Source organism: Crinia signifera, chromosome 1 (genome assembly GCF_055691185.1).
Source record: "Crinia signifera chromosome 1, ASM5569118v1, whole genome shotgun sequence".
Lineage (NCBI taxonomy): Eukaryota > Metazoa > Chordata > Amphibia > Anura > Myobatrachidae > Crinia > Crinia signifera.
Window position 1 is genome coordinate 123457138 of NC_139217.1, and position 24925 is coordinate 123482062.

At 41.5% G+C, this 24925-nt stretch overlaps 1 protein-coding gene across 1 annotated transcript in view; it reads left to right on the forward strand.

The window, feature by feature from the left end:
* KLHL2 (kelch like family member 2) overlaps positions 1-24925 on the forward strand; it is a 94401-nt gene that overhangs the window by 57580 nt on the left and 11896 nt on the right. Inside the window, exons 8-10 of the mRNA XM_083172895.1 lie at positions 3029-3178; positions 19991-20108; positions 22924-23121. Of these exons, the coding sequence (XP_083029021.1) occupies positions 3029-3178; positions 19991-20108; positions 22924-23121 (466 nt within the window). The remainder of the gene's footprint in view (positions 1-3028; positions 3179-19990; positions 20109-22923; positions 23122-24925) is intronic.

Sequence of the window (24925 nt, forward strand, 5' to 3'; positions counted from 1 at the left end):
CACCTTCACTGTTCTCCTGTAGTGGGCAATATGTCTGCCGTCTGATTGACAGACATCAGTGATCCTTGGAGAAATCAGGGAAATTTATTATCTTAAAAATCCCTGACTCTCCAATACTGCCCATTTTCGGGTTAGAATCAAACAATAGAAACTGTCCAACATGTTGGATCCCACCCCCGACTGTGTCATCGGCAGAACAAAGAATTTGCCTGATACAGGCTAGATGCAGAGGGGTGTGGTTTAAAAGGTCTACAGTAGATGTCAATAGGTCGACACAAGGAAAAAAGTCGGCATGCAATAATCAACAGGGTTAAAAGGTTGCTAAAAGAAAAAATTCAACATGGAAAAAGTTGACACATGAAAAGGTCCACATGAGTTTTTCACAGGTTTTTGTGTCAATGTCAACATCTGACATGGACCCCAAATTAGTGTAGCGTGTACCCTTGCATGGCTTACTTTGTTCACCAAGCTTTGGGCCTGCTTCCTTGCTTAGGCACACTTTACCATTCCCAATTGTAGTCCACGTGAATGGCAAATTATGAAAAAGTTCCCCCCAAAAAATCTGTGAAAAACTAATGTCAAGCATTGTTATGTTGACCTTTTAATTATGACGACCTTTGCCTGTGTCGACCTATTGCATGTTGACATTTGGTGTCGACCTATTGACTGTCCACCAACACACTGTAGACCTTTCAACCACTTCACGAGCGGTCAAAATGTCTAAAACTGCCAAAAGTTAAACCCAGTAATATTGTTATTTGTATTCTCAGTAATAATAATAATTGCCTTTCTTTTCTCTTTGTTGTGGCTTACATAGCATTTTTGGTTTCAAAGTTGTGAAAAGATTTTATACTCTGCTTTGCAGTAATCATGCCATACTATATAATTAAATCCTGTACAGCATGGCAGAGTCGAGTGCATAAATGGTATACATTTTGATCATAAGCCTGCGGATAGAAGAGAATAGAAAGTTACTCAGTTTGTTACACTGCAGTCTGTGTTACATCAAAGCACAATACGCCCACACATTTTACCGGGCAAAATGGGGTAATGGGGCTTACAGATGGGACATATCGATGCGTGGCCCTGTCTGTCTCTATCGCCCAGCAATTAATATCCTGCATGCTGGCTAAATCTAGCCGGTCAGGGCCAGTGTTCTGCAGACCACTGGCACTGACAGATCGCTCAGCACACATTGGTGAAACATCGATGTGCAGCGCTTTGTGCTGAGCGATCATGCCGAACGATCTACATTGCTCAGATCGCTGTGTTGTCCCATGTGTGGGCCCCATAAGGTGTATAGCTCGTTGGTGTGATAGTAGATGCATCAGGCTCATTGCTACGGCTAGACAAATCTGTTCCATGCCAAACTGATGATCACTGTAAAGTCTTATGTACTGTTTTGGTTTGCATAGCTATCTGAAATAGAAATAAAACACCAAAGTGGTGACTAATTGTTTTGTTTGCATATCTGTTATATTTATTTCCCCCCAAATTAGAGCTTTGCAGGTTAGCTTCTGTGTCCCATATGCTGAAGTACGTCAGGCGGCATAAACTAGCTTTGTAATTTGTAATGTTTAATTTTGTAAGACAAGTTTCTTTCTGTTTGTACATTATTACCTGGCAGCACCATGCTAACCCCCGTGATGCATCCTGAAAGATATAGAACAACTCCTCTCAAATATAGGCCTGACCTCCTAGACCGCAGGGAAACAGCATAATAATCCGATCATTATTTTCTTTATAGCCTTGTTATGTGACTAATTTCAAACTAAAAGCATGGTGTTTAACAGTTATTGTAAATTGTGAATGTTTATCAAGCAAGTTTCTAAAAAAAAACATGATTCATTGGCTGGAAAACATGTGACATTCCCAAATGTTTGTATGGTGCTAGCCAAAGCCTTTCTGAAGGAATAACAACTTTGTTCTAAGTTGGAAAAAATATGTTTGGCTTCACTTCTCGCAGATCGATGGATAGTTTCATTAATATGGCTTTAATTATAATGTTGTTGTAATTGTGCTCTTCTAAAAAGGATGGAATATAATCAGATCTATCCCCATTCCTCCTAAACTGCACAGATTGGGTCTTCAGTTTCTCAGTTAGGAGAGAGCTGATTGGCTGCTGAATTATCACCTTCCACTTTATCACTTCACCAGGCTTAATACATCTGCCCCATAGTTTGTTGTACATGGGGAAAATAACAGAACTGCTAGGTATACCGAACAACAGTGTTTGAAACCAACGCAAACAATTACTTAAAACTAGTAAGCCCGCTTGAAGCAAAAGCTTTGAAAGCTGGTCTGATACCTTCTGTGTTTGTGCATGTGTGAGAAAGAGATTTACTTTCACTCTCTGCCAGCAGATGGTAGTGTTTCGGAGACTATACATCTATATCTATACACACACATATATGTGTGTGTGTGTGTGTGTATAGATATAGATGTATAGATAGATGTATAAAATGGCTTGAATCTATCCTAAACTTGTAACCAGCACTAGGCCTTTGATTAGTATTTAAAAAATAGTTAGAGGGACATTGTGTTGTGTCTACCCAAAATGTTATTTGTTTACAATAGGCTTTTGAAATCAGGGCTTATGCAGCATTAGCAGCAGGAACATGCAGAGTGGCATCTCCTGTCACATGATAACCAGCCCTGGGACAGTCAGGCAGCTAAAATGTGAGACCCCAATTTCCTCGAAAAAACCAACCCTACATTCATTGCACAATAAATAAAATTATTTAGGATTGAAGGGATCATGATCTGCACACAGAGAGAGCTGCTGGACTCATGGCAGGTCCAGCGGCTTTGCGGCCATTCCCCTCTCTCCTGGAAGCCAGGATCAGCAGCGCACACATGCCCGACGCATGCGTGCACACGTGGTGTGTGCACGCACGTGACAAAAGTCCTAGAGCGTGCACAAATGCCAGGGCCAATTAGGCAGCCCACTGGGTATGGCTCACTGCTTATAGACACTGAACTTACCTTTTTATTGAATTGATTGCAATGTTTTCATCATTTCTTGAAGAGAGTTGAAGAGGAGACACTAGTGAAGAACAGCAGTGCCTGTAAGGATTATCTTATTGAAGCCATGAAATACCACTTGCTTCCAGGAGACCAGCGGACATTGATAAAAAGTGCACGAACGAGGCAGCGGACACCAGTCAGTCTTCCCAAGGTAGGATTTCAGATTTCTAACCCTTATGTAGTATGGATGTTGCACTCAGTTTAATGGCTTTAACTTGATTTGATGTAATGTAAAAAGTATGCAAACACTAAAGTGTGGATAATCAACTTGCTGAGTATTTCAGGCACTGTATTGGTGTCTACACTGAATAGTGGCCCTTATTGTTCACTCGCAAAGGCAAATTCCTTCTCAAATGGACAAACCATGTGCACTGCAGGTGGGGCAGATGTAACAGATGTGCAGAGAGAGTTCGATTTGGGTGGGGTTTTACTTCAAAGTGAGATCTATATTGCTGTGTAAAAATAAAGCAGTCAGTATTTTTCCCTGCACAGAAACAAAATAACTCACCCAAATCTAAATCTTTCTGCACGTGTTACATCTGCCTCCTGTAGTGCTCATGGTTTTGTCCATTGGAGAAGGAATTTGCTTTTGTTAGTGAACCAGAATAAGCCCCGATGACCCAAAGTGACTGTCCACTAAGAAGCCACTATAGGACACTATAATTAATGATTATACCCCAAGATAAGTTTAAAAATGTGTCTAATACATTTTTAAACTTATCAGTTATATCAGTTATATGTACATCACAACCTTCTCTGGCAGAGTATTCCATATCTTAACTGCCCTTACTGTGAAGAAACCCTTACTTTGGTGGGTGAGAAACTTCCTCTCCTCTAACCTTATTGGTTGACCATGTGTCCTGTGTCATAAAAAGATCACCTGATACTGTACAAATGGAGCATCCCTCTTCCTTGCATGGGCTGGCGGACAGCCCCCGCCAGGGGATGTGCATGTACACTGTGTTCTAGATGAGGCCGTACCAATTTATAAAGTGGCAAAATTACACGGTCTTCCATCACATCTATGCTTCTCTTTATGCATCTGAATACCTTATTTGCCTTTGCTGCTCCTTGACCTTGGGCACTACAGATAAGCCTACTGTCAATGAGCACCCCAAAATCCTTCTCCATTATTGTTATTATTGTTTCGCAGCGCCATACAAAGGGCATACAAAGAAACCGTACAGGGAGACAGAACCTAACATTACAGTAAATAAATAAAAAATAAGTAGATGTAACAAAGAGCACCATAATACATTACACAATACAGCTTACATGTATGTAGTGCGGGCGTAATCGGCATACTACTTGGGGCTAGCGTCTAAAGGCAGAAGATGAGCCTTTACCAGTAGGAGAGTATGCGGGCAAAGATGATCGCTGTGTAGGAGAGAGCTGTAAGTGAGATGTGAGGAGAAGAGGGTTATGATAACAAGAGGGCCCTGCTCTGAGGAGCTTACAATCTGCATTGACGATTCTCCTATATCAGTGGTAGCCAACTCCAGTCCTCGAGAGCTACCAACAGTTCATGTTTTCTAAATCACCTAGCTGGGGCACAGGTGCACTCATTACTGACTGACATATTTTAAAAGATCCACAGGTGGAGCCAATTACTTCATTTATGAATCTGTGAGGAGACCTGGAAAACATTAACTGTCAGTAGCTCTCGAGGACAGGACCCCTGCCCTATATTTTCCTCATTTCATTTATAGATCTTTTAAAAAGCATGACCTTACATTTATCAATATTAAAACTCATTTTGAATTTTTCTGCCCAATCCTCCAGTTTATTAAGTCTTTCTGTAGAGCGACTACATTCTGATCCGATTATAATTACCTTACATAGTTAAGTGTCGTCTTCAAAAATTGACTTTTTGCTCACTAGACCATTACCTAGGTCATTAATAATAAATAAATATATATATATATATATATATATATATATATATATATATAGGTACTTATGAGTTATCCGGGCGCCTGATTTCTAAATCGGGTCGGATCGGGCGCATCGCATCGCATGCGACCATCGGATGCGATGCGATGCGATGCGATGACCCGATTTTTCCATAGGAATCAATGTTAAAATGGACAGAGTCCATTTTAACATGGAATTCAATGGGAAAAAGGGGTCCTTTTCATACCCCTACTATCCAAGTGGGCATGGAGTTGGATATAAACCTGTGGCGAGCGTAGCGAGCCACCGAGCCCGAAGCGTGGCGAGCGTAGCGAGCCCCGCGAGGGGACATAGAATACCGTCCCCTCGCGGGGCTCGCTTCGCTCGCCACGCTTCGGGCTCGGTGGCTCGCTACGCTCGCCACAGGTTTATATCCAACTCCATGCCCACTTGGATAGTAGGGGTATGAAGAGGACCCCTTTTTCCCATTGAATTCCATGTTAAAATGGACTCTGTCCATTTTAACATTGATCCCTATGGAAAAATCGGGTCATCGCATCCGATGGTCGCATGCGATGCGATGCGATATCACATCGCATCGCATCTGATTGTATGCCTTAACTTAAGGCATACAATCAAAAAATCGGGCGCCCAGATAACTCATAAGTACATATATATATATATATATATATATATATATATATATATATATATATATATATATGGGTATCGGTCGGCACTCGTGCTTGCTGAGGCAGGTTACCGCGGTGCCTTCCTGGTTTTAGATGAATAGACGTAGAAAAAAATGGCGGCACTCACGGGTTTAAGGTGAAAACAAATTCTTGTATTAAAAGTACAAAGCAATGGTCACATCAGTTGCCCTCTTGTATTAAAAGTACAAAGCAGTGGTCACATCAGTTGCCCAACACACCTTAAACCCGTGAGTGCCGCCATTTTTTTCTATATATATATATATATATATATATATATATATATATATATATATATATATATATATATATATATATATATATATATATATATATATATATATATATATATAAATAAAATAAGTGGCCCAGAACAGACCCTTGCGGAACACTGCTTAAAACTTTAGCCTGATTTGAAAATGTTCCATTTATCACAACTCTCTGTTCCCTATTCTCCAGCCAATTTTTCACTCAAGAACAAATTATGCTACCCAGTTCCATCTCCCATATTCTTTAGATACAACCTCAAGGGCACAGATAGTAAAGCATCGTAAAAGTAGGGGAAAATGGGTACAGATCAGCATCTATATATCAAACACCAAAGGTTTGTGCACCATCTGGTTCAGATTGTCCCAAAAAAGATAGTAAATATAATGGGTACTTATGTATTATCTGGGCACCCATGTTAAATGCACCCCATTTTTTCATACCCCTACTATCCAAATACGCATGGAGTTGATTTTATATAGTGTGGCGAGCACAGCGAGCCACCGTGCCCGAAGCGTGGCAAACAGACGCGGTCTCATAAGAAAAACGGGAGCCCAGATATTACATAAGTACCATATAATGTACCAGGGGCATGGTCTCCTCACACAGATCAGCTGCACTGTTGCCGCTATACCTTCACAGACGCAAGGCCAACGAACCTTGATTTCTAACTTTTATACCTGTGTTCCCATGCTAACGTTTATAGAGCGTGATAATTATACAACTACGTTAATGGTGTGACCTAAAGAGCGAGCTGCAGGCATCTGTGACTTTTCCATGATTTAGCAGCTACTTTTAAGTCATTGTGATTGTGTCTTATAAATTTAGTGAGGCTGCAACTCTCACGCTATACTGTATATCTTTGTACTGGGGCTGTCACCCAGGGGTATATCTAGTAATAAAGGGGCCCCATTGGACCATTTTGAAGGGGACCGTGTTTTTTAAGTAGGATCATAGACTCACTGGTCGGTAGTTACTTGCTTCTACTTTTGCACAGTCTTTTGTAGTCCTCTGGAATTGCACTTGTATCTAGTGACTGGTTGAATAATGATGATAATGGTGCTACCAGGTTTAGGGTTAGGCACTGAGGCAGGTTAAGGGTTAAAATAAAATAAGAAAATGTTGACCTATTCTGTGTAGACCTATTGACCATATTGACCTTTTCACCCTATTGACCGCCTAGTGTCACTGTATTGACTAGATACAGAGGACTTTGCTGACAACAGTAACATACACTTTGGTTATGGATACAAAACTTCTAGTGCATGTTTTGAATTGATGCAAGCATGGAATGTCCTCTAAGGGATGACATTTTAGCTTGGCTAGATTTTCTGGCTGCAGGACACCGCATCTGTAAATAAAGAACTTTCTATTATGTGCCCGTAAATGTTATTTTTATTTTTGAATTCTTCTTGGTAAATGATTATTCCCATGGGGTATAATGTAGAACATATTGAATCCCCTCATTCTATAACCATGGATTGAAAAAAACAATACCCTGGATAGACCATGTACTAGCATGGCCTTTGAACACTGCAGGAAAGAAAGAAAGGTGTGTATGCATGTAGTGTATGCATGACACCAGCCAAAGATCAAGGATATCTAACTGCGTCTTCACAATGTACACAGAAGCCAAAACTATTTAAGCATGAAATGTAAAAACCAAACACCAGAAGGATGATTCTAGAACGTACATGTATTGTCACACACACACTTGGCACACATACATTGACTGTATGTTAGTGTTTGCCATTCTTGACTTTATAGGTTTCTTCCATTTGTAAAAAAAAATGAATACTTGGTGAACTACCAAAATTATGGATGCTAAGGGAAAAATAAATGTTATCTGCAATAATGGACTTAAGTAGTCAAAGGTCAGAACACATACTGCATCATGAAAACAGAACGACCTGTGGTTTATTTGTTTATATCTTCATAGAAGCGGTCTCATCACCCATCTGTCCTCGACGTTAGGGCTTGTTCTGATCTTACCAGCAGAGACCCCTTTATTTCATTTGTGCATTTTTGTCAGCCAATTACCATAGCATATCATGCCCTGCAGTGACTAACACAGTCCCAGCTGCCTTACTGGTTTCCTGTATGCTCATGGTCTACTGACTTATGGCCTCTGGTGGGATAAATAACAGAAAACCAAAGTGCTTAGTTTACTATACATTACACTCCTCACCTTCACTACTAATGTTGCTGCCTCCACAGATGGATGTGTTTATCCTAATGAACTTCTGCCTCACTATGGGGCAGATGCATTAAACCTTAACAAGAGATAAATGCAAGGATGATAAGGAGAGATAAACGTCCAGCCAATCAGCTCCTTACTGACTTTTTTTTAAACACAGCCTGTAACATGGCAGTTAGCAGGTGATTGGCTGGACGTTTATCTCTCTTTATCACCCTTGCATTTATCTCTTGTTAAGGCTTAATACATCTGCCCCAATGTAACATAAATATATTAATGCTCATGGGGGACTATGGGGTTTATTACTAAGATGGAAATTCTATTAAGGGTGGAATGTTGCTATGGGCAACCAAACAGATTATATATATTATTTTCTAGGAGGTGCTAAATAAATAAGTAGATTGGTTGCCCATAGCAACACCCCATCTTCAATAGAATGCCCATCTTAGTAAATAAACCCCTTGGTGGGAAGAATAGAGGTGTATATTTTTTAGACTAGTGTAAAAAAGGAAAGTAAATAGGTTTCATTTGTCTAGATTTTCACTGAGAGCTCAATTACTTCCAAAGAATAAATCAGCCACCATCAATTTAAAATAATAGTAAGTGATATCGTAGTAATATTGATTCATTTCAGAACATATATATTGTGGATCACATATGAAAGATGATCCCACAATCGCCCAAAGCTGTACTGTGGTATCCAGTGCTGTAACTGTATTCTACACATTGGCATGTGTTTCAATACTTTGTACATTATGTGTATGGTTATAATGGAGAAAATGGTGATAACAAGTTATCAACAGAGGCGCGATGAACTTGGTTGCCTGACCAAGCTGCAGTGTACTAAAAAAGGGGTTGTTACACCCGTAAATATACTAAAAACAAGAGAAAAAGGTGTACACCGCGCTAACTGATTAAATTCTCATAATTAATCAATATTTATTGATGACGTTCAACAATTAAAAACTCAATTTAATAATATTTACCAATAAAAAAATATAATTAATATATATTGTAACTATATGTTGTTACTGTATGTTAATTAATTTTTTTATTGTTAAATATTATTAAATTGAGTTTTTAATTATTGAACGTCATTGGCACCTAAATATGTATTAATTATGAGAATTGAATCAGTTAGCACGGTGTACACTTTTTTCTCCTGTCCCTGGTTATGTCTGCAATTGTGGTCAAAGGTATATATATGTTTCCCGTTTACGAAGTGTGTCCGTATAGCCATTGTTTGCGTACATTGCGCATTGCAATTAACCACATACATTAACTAAATATCAACAATTATTTGAGTGTCTGCTGTGCTTGGTTGTACAGTAAATCACTACTTTAATTTGGTATTAATAATCTGTATCTTTCTGAGATTTTACTAGTCATGTATAATGTATATACAAATCCACTAAATCATGTCCTGAGCATACATGTGCAGGGGGAGGCATGGAGATCAGACAGACTTCGGTAGATAAGACACGACTGTCGGGACATCCTGACAGACGCAACCCTGTCCCGTTCTCGACCTGGTTAACTGATAATTGGCAGGCAGTATTCAGTGCCCCGCCTGCCGAGAGCCGAAAAGGGGTGGTGGCCACGAGAAACGGCCATGGATCGGCGGGATCCGCCCGTGAGCTCGACAATCCATGGTCTTTCTCGGCAAAACGAGCCCGACTGCTTTTAAAGTCGGGCTTGCTTTGCCGAGATGCCTGTTCAATGCTGTCACAAAAGACAGCATTGAATAGGCACCTGCTGCTATTTCCGATGGGGGAAATAGCAGCAGGGGATTGAATAGCCCCCTAAGAGTAGGGAGAACGCTGCTGCACCGCGACTGGCACAGGGTAAGTATAGCAGGGCAGAAGTGACCCAACAAATGTTGGGTATATGCTATTTGTAAATAATATAGCTGGAGATTGTTGGAAAATGATTTGCAATGTTTTTCTATAATGTAGTTTTAGTATTAGTAATAATGTTAGTACAGGTTTAATATCCCTTATCCAGATATCTGTTATCCAAATTATTCTGAAAACCATAGTTTCCAGAATGTACTTTTTTTTCTGCCAAAAGCTCTACTGGGGACATCTGTAACTAGCACTACTTGGGAAATGATATGTAACTGGTACTACTGGGGACAGTTGTTACTGGGGAGATGATATGTTACTGGCACTACTGGGGACATGATATGTAACTGGCACTACTGGGGACATCTGTAACGCACTACTGAGGACATCTGTAACTAGTACCTCTGAAGACATCTGTAACTGGCACTACCGAAGACATGATATGTAACTGGCACTACCGAAGACATGATATGTAACTGGCACTACTGAGGACATAAGTAACTGGCACTACTGAGGACATAAGTAACTGGCACTACTGAGGACATAAGTAACTGGCACTACTGGGGACATGATATATAACTGGCACTACTGGGGACATCTGTAACGCACTACTGAGGACATGCTATGTAACTGGCACTACTGAGGACGTGATATGTAACTGGCACTACTGAGGACGTGATATGTAACTGGCACTACTGGGGACGTGTTATGTAACTGGCACTACTGGGGACGTGTTATGTAACTGGCGCTACTGGGGACGTGTTATGGAACTGGCGCTACTGGGGACGTGTTATGGAACTGGCGCTACTGGGGACGTGTTATGTAACTGGCACTACTGGGGACGTGTTATGTAACTGGCACTACTGGGGACGTGTTATGTAACTGGCACTACTGGGGACGTGTTATGTAACTGGCACTACTGGGGACGTGTTATGTAACTGGCACTACTGGGGACGTGTTATGTAACTGGCACTACTGGGGACGTGTTATGTAACTGGCACTACTGGGGACGTGTTATGTAACTGGCACTACTGGGGACGTGTTATGTAACTGGCACTACTGGGGACGTGTTATGTAACTGGCACTACTGGGGACGTGTTATGTAACTGGCACTACTGGGGACGTGTTATGTAACTGGCACTACTGGGGACGTGTTATGTAACTGGCACTACTGGGGACGTGTTATGTAACTGGCACTACTGGGGACATGATCTGTAACTGGCACTACTGGGGACGTGATCTGTAACTGGCACTACTGGGGACGTGATCTGTAACTGGCACTACTGGGGACGTGATCTGTAACTGGCACTACTGGGGACGTGATCTGTAACTGGCACTACTGGGGACGTGATCTGTAACTGGCACTACTGGGGACGTGATCTGTAACTGGCACTACTGGGGACGTGATCTGTAACTGGCACTACTGGGGACGTGATCTGTAACTGGCACTACTGGGGACGTGATCTGTAACTGGCACTACTGGGGACGTGATATGTAACTGGCACTACTCGGGACATGTTATGTAACAATGTACATGTTTGTAATGTATAAGACTAATATATTTGCAAAAGGTGCAATAGGAGGCTGTTGTAATAGGCCTTGGGGCTGTCTGACAGCTATGTGCAGGGAGGGATTTTAGGCATTTTCTGGATAAAGCTTCCCTTTCCAGAACTTGTTGTTACTTTTTATTGATTGCAAAACTTCATTGTGTTATTGCTTATATGAGCCAGAGTCAGTAATGGGAGAGCTGGGTTTAGTTATGCAAGTTTTTTTTTTTACTCTACTTAAAAAAAAAAAAAAGAAAGAAGCTAGTCAGGTTTGATATTACATCCATCTCTTTCCTTTCCTTGTTTGAAGACCTCTATCTTACTACTGTGCTTGCCATCGTGTAATGTTCGCACCATATGAAATGGGAAAAATTACTCTGTCCCTTCCCCAGCATATGTTTCCTGGCCAGGACAGATGTGAATGAGCTGAGTATATCACCTTCACTAGCTGTCAGCAACTTTTTTCTTGTTAGCTGCATTTTTTTTTTCTTTATTAACCATGGATTTTGGACAAACTTGCTGCAGTATACTGTAGGTGAAATGGTTTTTCCTTAACTATTTTCAGTAGCATTCTATTAGACTATTTCAGGTTTCTTACAGAATTTAGTTTTATTCACTGCAGCAATTTTTAATGATTGTAAAAGTTATTCTTTAACAATGGATAAGAATCTGCATTTGTAAATAAGTGCATTTGTTTTCCATCTGCAGAGTTCAGCAGGACGTATACGGAGACTATGGGTTAAATTTACTGGGTTAAAAGGTCTGCAGCAGTGGTTCTCAAACTTGATCCTCAGGATCCCACACAGTATATGTTTTGCAGGTTTCTTCACAGAATCGCAAGTGAAGTACCACCTGTGGATCTTTTCAAATGTCAGTGAGTAATGAATGCACCTGCCAGGTGACCTGGAAAATGTGAACTGTGTCTACAGCAGTGGTTCTAAAACTCGGCCCCAGGAACCCACGCAGTTAATTTTTTCCAGGTCACCCGACAAGTGCACTAATTACTCACTGACACATTTTAAAATATCCACAGGTGGTGCTAATTATTGCACTTGATTCTATGAGAAGATCTGCAAAACATGCACTGTGTGGAGTCCTGAAGACAGAGTTTGAGAACCTGCGGTCTACAGTCAATAGGTCAACACCAAAAGGTCAACATTGACCAAAGGTTGACTCAAGTAAAAGTTCGACATAAAAATGGTCGACACCTAAAAAGGTTGACCTTATTTTTTCTTAATTTTTAGGAATTTTTTGTGCTTCGCCATCCACGTGGACTACAACTGCCAATGGGTTGTCATTTTTCATGTCGACCTTTTGCTCGTGTTGACCTTTTAATCCTGTTGACCTATTTCATTTCTGCCTTTTTCATGTGTCAACATATTGCATGTTGATCTTTTTGTGGATCTATTGACTACCTAGACACTCTGTAGACCAGTGGTCTCCATCCTGTAGCTCGCAAGCTACCAACAGCTCACCATCATAGTTTGGTTAACTCGCCTAGCTGCAGTACTGTTGTCAGCTGTGATTAAGTGCCTGAAATCAGGACCTGACTCCGGGAGTCACCGCGAGGCAGGAACATACCCTCTAACATGACCCATTCCATTCGGTACACAATGCTCTGTTTCTGGACTTCCCTGGTAATGTATGATTGCCGTCACCTGTGGTGAAACACCTTTCTCATCAATAAACTAGCTCACCACAGGTGATTGCTATCATACATTACCAGGGAAGTCCAGGCACAGAGCATTTTGTACCTAATGGAATGGGACATGTTGGAGGGTATGCAGGAAGCGAGAACCCGGAAGCCACTGGCAGCTGCAGAGGGATCAGTGTCATTGTCCCATAGCAGACTGGAGGCTGCTCCGGGGACCCATGAAAATGCAAACCACCGGCAGCCACTGGTGGGAGACAGCAGAACCACTGACAATCACACAGAGATAAGTGGGAAGATAGTTGGGAGTCACTCCAAGATGGAGAAGGGATCCGTTGGAAGTCGGACAGACAGGTACGGGGACCACATGAGAAATTAGCAGATTTTTCAAAAAAAAACATTTTTAGTAGCTCTTCAAGTGGTTTCATTTTCTCGAGTAGCTCACACCCCAAATAAGGATGGTGACCACCGTTGTAGTCCTTTCAATCTAGAAAATGGTAGACAGAATCTGGTTGCTATGGACAACTTCACCTCTTCATTTTTAGAAGCTTTAGTAAATTGACCCCATTAGCAGCCAGCTTGCTCATTTTTACGATATTTGTGTGAATTGGCAGCATGGGTGCTCCTTCGTAGACTACCCCTGATGGCTAAAAACTTTTTAAAATCTGTTTTGAGTACATATTGTAGCTAGATTGGAACTAGATAACTACAATGTAAATTACTGAGAGTATAAATCCACGTCAATGTATTTATAGGGATACGGTCATTGGGTCACCAGCAAGTTGTTACAGTCATTAGGTCTACATGTGTCTAGGTCGACATGCAGGAAGGTCAACAGGGTCATAAGGTCGACATGGGGGGTTTTCACTGTTTTTGAGCAGACGTGTGCCAACAGGCGGTATTTCATGCACTACCATCCACTATGGTGCAGTGGCAGAATAAAAAATAAATAAAAACACAGAGCCCGAAGCATCGAGCCTGAAGCATGACGAGTGCACTTTAAACTGTGTCCATGCCGGCTGTGTTGACATTCGGGTAAAAAAAACAGTGAAAAACCCCATCTTGGCCTAATGACGCTGTCGACCTAATGACCCTGATGAACTAACCCATGATGACCTAGACTCATGTCGACCTATGGTGTAGACCTAATGACTGTCTAACAACTTGCTGGTGACCAACTGATCCACACCCGTATTTATATCCCCTAATTGGTACCAAGGTGATTTGAAGTCATTGTTGCTATTTTCCTGCTGTGTGTGTAAATAAAGCTGTTTTCTATATACCTATTTGCAGGGTTGGACAAAACCAGGCCGCCTGATCACCATGGTGGACTAGGAAATGTGTGCAGGCAACCAAACTTTTAGTGCCAGATTCAGCAGTAAATCTCCTCTGCGGCCACCAGATAACAGATGGCAGGCTAGTACTTTTTATTTCTCCTCACCACCCCCATCAGGATTAGAGTCTAGAGCAGGTGGGGCTGCAGTATATGGCTGAGCATATAATAGTGTGTGCTGCCCTGACCCAACCACGCAACAGAGAGTCTGTGATGGTGGAGTCAATTGGAAGATACAGTCTCTCCCATCTAAAGGCCCCCATACACTAGTCCTACTTGTCCTAAGGACAAGTCGGACCAATTGCCCATGAGCTCCCGCAGCAGCTCCCAGGGATGCTCACTTACTATTTGGCACTTGATGTGCCATTTTTTACATGCAAGAAATCGCATTCGATTTCTTGCATGTAAACTCCTGGGGAGCTTCAGGAGTGACAGGCAGCAGTGATTTGCGGGGCAGGCAGCGGCGGGTGCAGGATGGGAAGCGGCAGCAGAATTTAAAAAAAAATATTTTCAAAAGACTGGCCGGCTGCTGAAAATTCTCTCCACTTGCCACCTGGCACCTTCTGCTACCAGTTCCCTGTCGCTGCCCGGACCCCGCCGCTGCCTCCCTGTGGCACCTGGCGCTGTCTGCCCCTGCACATGGGTTTGTGCCAGCGGTGCTTCACCAATACATTGTGGGTGCTGAAAAGCACCCGCGATGTGCTGTTGATGGATCCAATAGATTGAACCTGCAGCAAGTTCCATCTGTAGTGTAAGACCTAATGCGCACAGGACTGGGAATCTGGTCGGACGGGATGTCACACACATCTGATTAATAGTGTGCACACACGGTACAATATGCCTCCCGAGGTTGACGATATAGTCAACATCGTGTCGGCATCGCATGCAGATCGCAAGGGTTTTAACCCTTGCGATCTGCTTGCGATCCCGATGCGCGTTCACGTTTCGCAAGGCAGATAGTCTTGGCTACCTTGACTATATAGTGCAGATCTGCACTATATAGTCAAAATTGTGCCACTGCATGCATGCCGTGCGATGCTAGTCCCGATGCGATCTGATCGCATCGGGACTTGCATCAGGACTCGCATAGCACGGCATATCCTACCGTTTGTACACACCATTAGGCTGATTTCTCATCCCGATCCTTCGGGATGAGGTGAAATCGGCCCAAATCTTACTAGTGTATGGGGGCTCTAAGAGTGATTTCCTACATGACTTCCTACATATAGCTTCAGCACAATGTATAATGTAGCCCATGATTAGCACCCCTCTGCATTTTTCATACTTTCTTCATCACCCCTGATACTGCTTTCACATTGCAAACCCTGCTCTGACTCGGTATTTGAAAAAAATTCCGAAATGATCTGAGCAAGCTAAACCCGTTCTATATTGCATGGTGGACCGGTTTATTACTGGGTCGACGCCTTTCACACGGAACCTGGTTCATCTATAGAAAACAGTGTAATATCATTTGTAATGGACTTTTATGGCTCACTTATTTGTATTATAGCTAAAAATAACCCTGTATGTTGATGTTTATGTACTGTACCAATTCCAAATGTTTTTATATATTAGAGAATACATTAGTGGCAGTGATTTGCCTGGTCATTTCCGCCTCCCCTCTTATTCTAAGCAACTTCCTCCACTCATCATCAGTCCAGGTTGCCATAACTGTATGTTCTGTAGTGTAGAAATATGCCAGCAATGCTTCTCCACTACTTCATATGCTATTTCTCTTGTTTCCGGATTCAGGATTGGGTCATCAGGCAGGAAGACAGCCTATCAACTTCTTTGGCACAGTCATGTGTTCAAAATACTGGGTCTAGGTCTTTCACACTGCAAAATGAATCGCCTTTGAACCACATAGGATCCTTCTTTTTGATAGGTTCAAATACCGGGTTTTTGACCCGGTATTTTGACTATGGAGCTGTCACACTGCACCTAGAACCGGGATGACACGCTTAAAAATCGTCAATATCCTGTATTATAGCTGTAGTGTGAAAAAAGTATGGGTTTAGTGTCCGCAAGTCTCCAAAACTTTGCTGGCTTTCTCACACATGCACAAACACAGAAGGTAGCAGACTAGCTTTCGAGGCTTTTGCTTCGAGCAGCCTTACTAGTTTCCTATATTTAGGCTTCTATTAAAACTATTAATACCTTTATCAGACTAATTGTTCCTGTAGCCATCACCTGTTTTGTCTGCTTTTTATTTCCACTCAAGGAAACAAAAACAAAAAGGGCAGACTAGATGGGCCCAAGTGGTTCTTATTTGCCTTCAAATTCTATGTTTCTAAGAAAACCTGTTGTTCTAATATGTTACTCGTTTTGACAATTATTGAGTAACATATTATCGCTGTCAAATGCTGGCCATTGTTAGGTTAGTCTGTATCATTTTGAGAAATTATGATCCAGAAGGATTCTGCACACCGTTTAGTCTAGGCTATCACATTTCCACTCACAATATATAGTGATATGGGTCATTGGCTCAACCTCTGAAGGTCGACACCTGAAGTACGTTGAAATGGCGAAGGTTGACACAAGCATTAAGTCCGCAAGGTCAACAGTCAAAACATCAACATGAATTTTTCACGTTTTTTTGTCCCGAATGTGAACATGGACAACGTCAAAGTGCACCACGGGCCATCGCATGGCACAGTGCCTCGCTAAACTTAGCACACTATTTTATTCACAGTAGCTGATTATCGTTTGCCCCCATACAGTACCAGATTTTCATTCTAGTTGATGAAAGTTGGTTAAGTGTATGGCCAGCATAAGTTTCCCCTAAAAGAAACAGTCCACCCTGCCACATGCTACCTACCATTCTTTCTGTTCTACATATTTGTGGCATTTGTTGAGATGTTTGCCCTCTGCCCTGCATTTGCCATGGTTGACCTGGACATGCATGGGCTCGGATAATGTTACTTACGCTGTAAGCACAAGACACAGAACTTCAGTCCAGCTCTTCATTTATTGTTTGGGTTTTTTTATACTCAAAATACCTCTGGGAGGAAATGTGGTCTGGGTTTATTTATTGGTTTGGCACAGATCTGAGCGCTGCATTACAAGCAGCAGTCATTACGTATGATATAAAGATCTGTACTGGATAATGAATGCTGTTACCTAACATGACTGGTAAGTGCCAGTAAAGAGAACAGCTCAGAACTGCAGAAAATACTGGAAAATAGGGGAGCTGTATTGTGTTTATATATATATATATATATATATATATATATATATATATATATATATCACTAATTGTGTGACCGCTTTTACTGCTGATATCTCATAATACATTTCAGGATAGTTATCCATCACTGCTCGTATAGCCGGGTGTGGATCCTATGGTCGACATGCACATGATTGACATTGGAACAGGGTCCACATGGAAATGGTCGACACATGAAAGGTTATCATGAGTTTTTCACTTTTTTGATGTCCATTTGTAGATTGAAGTACGTGGACCACCGATTACTGTACCCGTAACCACGCATGACCTTCTTTGCTCAACGTTCTTTGGCCTGGGTGCCTCGCTCTGCTGCCCCTTCACTCTGCTCTTTACCATTCCTAATTGTGGTCCACATGGATGGGAAGGTATGAATAAATTCAAAAAATTAAGACAATCGTGAAAACCTCTCGACAACCTTTTCATGTATTGACTATGACCAGGTCAACTTTTTGCTTGTGTCGAACTACTGTCCATGTCAACCTACTGCAGGTCATCTATTGATCTATCTTGACTGCCAAGTTCATGCATGTTGACCCATAGTCCGGATCCTGGTATAGCTAGCCCTATGGTAACGGAAGCAGAATACAAAGCAAAAGGAAAGTTCAGGCGTTTTCTTGTATAAAATATAAATGCCACCTTCCCGGATGCTTTGTGAAAGGTTACAGTATTTAAAACCCATGACTTTCTCTTTATAACACAGTAATTCTATCATTTAAGAGCAATTTTAAAGTGCCTGCAAAATAAAGGGTTTTACCGTGCGAGTGTGGGAAAATGATGAATATCCGTAGTGTATGAGACCTGATTGCACTTTGCAAATCTGTAGATGACTGTGAGTGGTTAGCTGCCACCCAGACAGAAAGAAAACCCGCCATGTGCATATATGTTTACCATCAAATGATTTTTCCAGTCTGTGCAAATGTAAGTCTGACCCTTCCGCGACAGAGACCGGCTTATCAAGGCTGGCACGGACATCACACACACTCCCTTTAAAAGCCTGGACACACATGCGGTTATTCTGACACTCCCAGAAACGGTTTATCACTCGAAACAGAGACTAAATGTCAAATTTCGAGGGGACCGCCATTTAGATTTTTGCTATTTTTGTACTATTTTTGCTCGTGCATATGCGGTACGATCCATACACATGCCTAGTCATTGGATAATCAAACAGATTGCGAATTCGCACATCCGCGATCACCTCTGAAAACGCCCTGGATTAGATGCATGGTAGAAGAGATTGTTACTAGCTCAAAGGAGACCTATTGTCAAAATACACTTTGTAAGTTATAATTTGTAATATTTAATTTGCAGAACAGTTTACGCTACATTTCATTAAATATTAAATTATTTCATTTATTTTTTCCTTTAGTTAGATTTTATGAGTGGAGTGGTATTAGTCAGTGACTATGGGCCTGATTCAGGTTCAGATGCAGTTTTGAAAAAAATTGCCTAACAGCAGCTGGTTGCTTCAACATGCTGGTGGCCGCCCAGTACAGGGCAAGGCCGCTCAGCAAGCTAGGTCCCTTAACGTGATGCGATAACAGAATATTTCCAGTCGCATCGCAGAAATGCGATTTACTTGCATAACTATTGCAGCCCCCTGCCTGCACAGCCTAGTTGCTAAGGTAGGCGCATGGCCACCATGTTTGGCTCTCAGTGGCAGAGTGAGATGATACGTATCCGCGGGAAAATCCCTGGAAATCGTCTGGACACACCTTCATTGTCAGGTCTGTGCCCACCTAATGCTGCGTTGCCGTTCCCGCTTTCTTAAACTACAGTAAGATTGGATTTTCGAAAATGCGACTGCAGTTTAAGCCTTTGCGCATGCGCGCTGCCACATGTGCACATGCACAGAACAGCGAAAGTCGCCGAATATCGATTTTCCTTGTCTGAAGCTGAATCCCCCCAATACTTCCTCATGGGCGACAATAGCATCAGTTACACTTACAGGTTATGATCAACTAAATATCGGACTCTCAGTCAGCAAGATCAGTGTCTGTCCTAGGCGGAATACTAATGTAGTCAGTACTATTGTATGTGGATATCCTCAGAGTCGTTGCGGCCTAGTCGTTCTGTAACACGAAATAGACTGAATGTGGTCATATCTATAGATTAAGGCGTTTGTGCACACTGTTATATACAGATATACTGTAAATGAAAGCATATACGAATATGAATATCAATGTGTACATATTATTTGAGTGTAAAAGCAGTGTTGTGTATACAGTCACTGATGGCACAGTTAGTTTGTATGGTAAGCAGCCTGAGTAATTGCATCACATTCTTTCTCCATAGTTAATGGTTGTGGTTGGAGGTCAGGCTCCTAAGGCCATCCGCAGTGTGGAGTGCTACGATTTCAAAGAGGAACAGTGGCACCAAGTGGCTGAATTACCATCAAGAAGATGCAGATCAGGTTTGTTCACATTGTGCACCTCAATGCATCATAAATCTATATTTTTTTAATTCCTCTTGTTATTGTCCTTGATTTCTAATGCTGGGTACACACACTTGGCCATTCCCAGCACTGTAGATATTAACTACAGATGTGTCCACATACATCTTGGCTTTTTTTCTCAATTTGTCACAACATGTAAAACACGCCTTAGCTGTTTTTTTCAAATGTAGCAAGTACAGTAGATGGATTCTAACATTTTTTTGCAGCTGTAGAATTTGTATAAAGTAATAGATTAGAGAAGCAAATTTTTTGAAAAATCACAAAGCGTGACTTGCAGAGTCCAAGGTGCGCCAAATTGTGCCAAGATGTATGTGGACACATCTGTATATCAGCCGTGCTGCAGGCGAGCTACAGTATACAGCTCATATACACTGAATGATATCAGTTACCGATATTGTTCCATAATGACACCTGGACCCCCCAGTATGAATGCAGTTGTTGAGAATGTTGTCAAAGTCAGCTACATACACAGATGACCAAGGGGTGTCGTGTTAGTGATGCACTTGAGCGTGCTTTGTTACCGATATGGAGCATACACACTGTGCAATGTTCACCATATTTGGTTAACGATATCGGTATCCTGCATATCGTATAATGATACATTGCTTACTGTAGTAAGTGTAGTGTTGTGCAGTGTGACATAGTGGGGAAAGACGGGCATACACTACATATCAAACCAAATTCAGACCGGAATATGCAGTAGGGAGGGCCATATTCATGGAAAAAGGGCAGAGCTGAAACAAAAGGAGCAACTATGACTCTAGGACAGTTGTGTAGCTGTGAATTCATCCCATTGTGAGTTGTACCATAAATGTTGGGAGTAGGGTAGCTGCGAGGGCATACTATAGTAGTAATTATGGGAGTGGCATAGTTGTCAGAGTGTACCATTTTAAGTCTTAAAGGTGGCAGTAGAAAATAAATTATAGGGTATTAATGGGAGGTAGGTGTGTGTTGGGTACAAGTGTGAATAGGGTAAGTGTACCAGTGTGATTAGTATAGGGGGGTGTATCAATGTCAGTAGGGTAGGTGTTAAGGTTTTCAGTGTGAGTAGTGATAGAGCAACCCCGTAGAAGTGTGAGCAGTATATACAGGGACGTGTGGTGAGGTATATGGTTGAGGAGTCCCTGGTAAGTACCGGAGCCAGATATGCACACAATATATGAGCCATGGGGTACATGCCAGCATTATACACATGTGCAGCAGTATACACTACTGGAGATTCGCTGAGTTTTGATGAGGTGCAGAAAAGGTAGCCAGGTGAGGCACTGCCTCACCTGCCATAGACTTTTTACTCCAGAGTTTTGACTATAAAAATTATTAGAATAATAAAAATAAGATTTTTATATATATATATATATATATATATATATATATATTCTTTGTATTTTTGACATACTTTATAAATTTGAAACTCCGGCATATACGTTACTATGACAGGAAAGGCTGTGCCTCACCTGCCTCACCCCACCACATGCCACTGAATATATATGGGTGTAAGGGGTTGCCAGTATGAGAATGGTAGGAGTGTGTGAGTACACCAGTGTGGGCAGTTGAGTTGGGTTGGATGTGAGGCTTTCCAATGGGAGCAGTGTAGATATCCCGCTTTACCAGTGGGATAAGTATAAATTGAGGTAGACAAGATTTGTAGTTGTACCAGAATAAGTAGGGTATGTGTTAGAGGTATACCAGTGGGAGCTGGTTAGGTGTGAAGTGTGCACTAGTGTGAGTAGTTTGGATGAAATTAGGGTAGATGTTATGGTGTACTAGTGTGAGTGGTATAGCTGGGAGTTGGGTAGGCGTGTGTGGGGTATAGGTGGAAACCATGTAGGTGTGAGGGTGTAGCAGAATTAATAGTATGTATGTGTAATGCAGTAGGACACATGTGAGACGGGTACAAGTGAAAGTAGGGAAAGTGCTAATGTGTACCAGTGTAATTAGTATACAATAGGAATTGGTTAAGTGTGGGTGATACCAACGTGAGTTGTATAGGTAGAAGAAGGTGTGATGTGTAAATTGGGTTTGTGTGGACTGCACACCCTAGTTTTAAACATGAGAGGTGCTACCATGCTGAGACTTATAGTACCATGCAGGTGAAAGAAGAATGCATGTACATACTTTATGCAGTAAGAATATTGATAGTCAAACTTTTCAGAACTCTACAATTAACTTGGAGGCAAAGGCTAAGCATTGGTCAGAAGTAGATAGAAGAGGATTTGAGCATGATTGGTTTAGGATGCCTGATTTTGAGAGCTTTGCAGGTGAGAGTAGGTCATTTTATAATAGATTCTGGAGGAGATGGATATACGGTATGGTATGATTTGCAGTGGTGAGAGATCACACTAAAGGTGCCCATACACGGTCCGTTTAACAGATCCGTTTGGGACTTAAATAGTACACATCATATCGGATCGCATGCCTTGTGCATGCACTGCGATCCGATATGATGTGTAGCTAGTACAAAAAGTATGTGCAGCACATACTTTTTGTACCGTACTATGTGATGCGCGGGAGCGTGCATCGCATAGTACAGAACGGAACCGTACACAACGGAGCGTGTATGGGCTCCTTTACTGCTGCACTTAGGAAGCATTGAAGAAGGGGCAATGAAACATTGATTGTTGTATTTAATAAACAAAGCAAATTAAGTTAAACAAATAAGACATTTGATTTAGATGGGTCTAATCTATAATATATAGACTGCATATTTCCACTTTGTTACTTATTAAATTCAAATGTAATTTTTATGAAAATGATATGACTAATGTCTATTTAGGTGTGGTTTACATGAATGGACATGTCTTTGCTGTTGGCGGATTTAATGGTTCGCTCAGAGTACGTACAGTAGATTCATATGACCCAGTGAAGGACCAATGGACGAGTGTGGCGAACATGCAGGACAGGAGAAGTACTTTGGGGGCTGCAGTACTGAATGGGCTTCTGTATGCTGTTGGAGGTTTTGATGGTAGTACAGGTAAATATTTCTCTGATTCCTCATTAGAAGGTTGTTATTTGTAAATATCTCCACATTTTCCTGACAAACAAAACTAATGGGGTGTACACACGGTGAGTTCTTGTGTTTTGATTTTGACTATATAGTCAAAATCAAATTGAATGGTTTCAGCCTCATTGGAAACCGAATCAATCCTGTTTAGTGTAAATTGAACAGTAAAATACTGTATAATGTGCAGGCAAGACTATATAGTAAAGATCTGTACTATATACTCCAAATAATGCGAATGGAGATTGAAACATAAGCAACATCGCACTGTGTGTACACCACATGACAGAAGAAATAGAAAGCATCATGTTTCTAATATGATCATAGTGTTTATATTGATCTTCTAAACCACCAATATAATCCAACTGTACACGGTTATCAGAAAAGGCTGTGCAGTGCAATTGTTGCTTCCTCCAGCTGAGTGGTATCATGTACTGTACCTGTTTTGTGCCATTATGAAAGTGTGTACAGATACGCACTTACATTAGCCCTGCAAGACCTTGTATTTTTCATATATGGCTGAGTATAAACTGATCTGGGTGTTCCAATGTAATAGAAAGACTTTTGTTACGACACTAGCAATATTATACTGCAAATCTGTATTCTAACAAAAACTTGGGATTTTGATCAAAACATTTAAGCTTGCAGTCTGCCCTCAGGGGACCCCAATTCTCTGCAAGAATGTACATAATAATGCATCTTTTTAGTGCTAAATCAAAATGTTGTTTCCAAAACCAGATATTCCATGAAAAGATGCTGCACTTTATTTTTATTCATGTACAATTTAGCAGGAGTAGCAGATGATGTTTACACCAGTTCAGGCTGACAATAATTAGTGCTTGGCTAGAACTTTAAATGCAGACATAGATTTGTATAAGGAAAGCGATTAACACTTAACACTTTTTTTCACTGCTCACATTCGGCACATTTCAGGCTGGTCTCATTCTGACATCAGTGTCTTCCTACAGTATTTTGATGCAGTATCCACACACCTGCTTTATTTGTTATACCGTGTTTCCCCGATAATAAGACACTGTCTTATTTTATTTTTTTCATCAAAAAACACCATAGGGCTTATTTTCGGGGTAGGGCTTATTCTAATCAACCATGCCCCCATTCCTGCCTTCACAGCCCCCATTCCTTCTATTAAAGTACCATGCCCCCAGTCCTCATTTCAGAGCCCCCATTCCTCCTTTTAAAGTACCATGCTCCCAGTCCTACTTTCACAGCCCCGTTCCTCCTTTTATAGCACCATGCCCCCAGTCCTGCTCCTCACAGCACTTTCCAGTTCTTCTTCTCGTTTTGTGTCTGCGCCGCTGCTCCCGCCGTGTACAGAAGCCGTGTGATGTGCGGGGTGACATGTGCAGGGTGCGGTGCATTCCTGGGACCGGGGACTTCAAAGGCTTCTACAGTACAGTACAGTACTGTACAAGCAAGGCTGCAGTGAAGGGGGTTAGCGGGGATGGAGATGGGGTCATAGAAGTTAGTGCGCACACTCGGCTAAGAGAAAATTTTGATAGGGCTTATTTTCGGGGTAGGGCTTATTTTGAACCAGTGTCCAGTGTCGGGGTAGGGCTTATTATCGGGGAAACACGGTATATACCCATGTATACGGCTACCTACCAAATGAACATTAGCAAAATGTTTCCACATTATCTGCCAACATCATCAGAAAATTGGTCGCACATACATTTTTCTTTTTTTATTTCTTAATGTATATTGTCATTGATATTTTTTTCCATTGCTATAGTGTGGTGTTATAGTGGCAGCACAACTT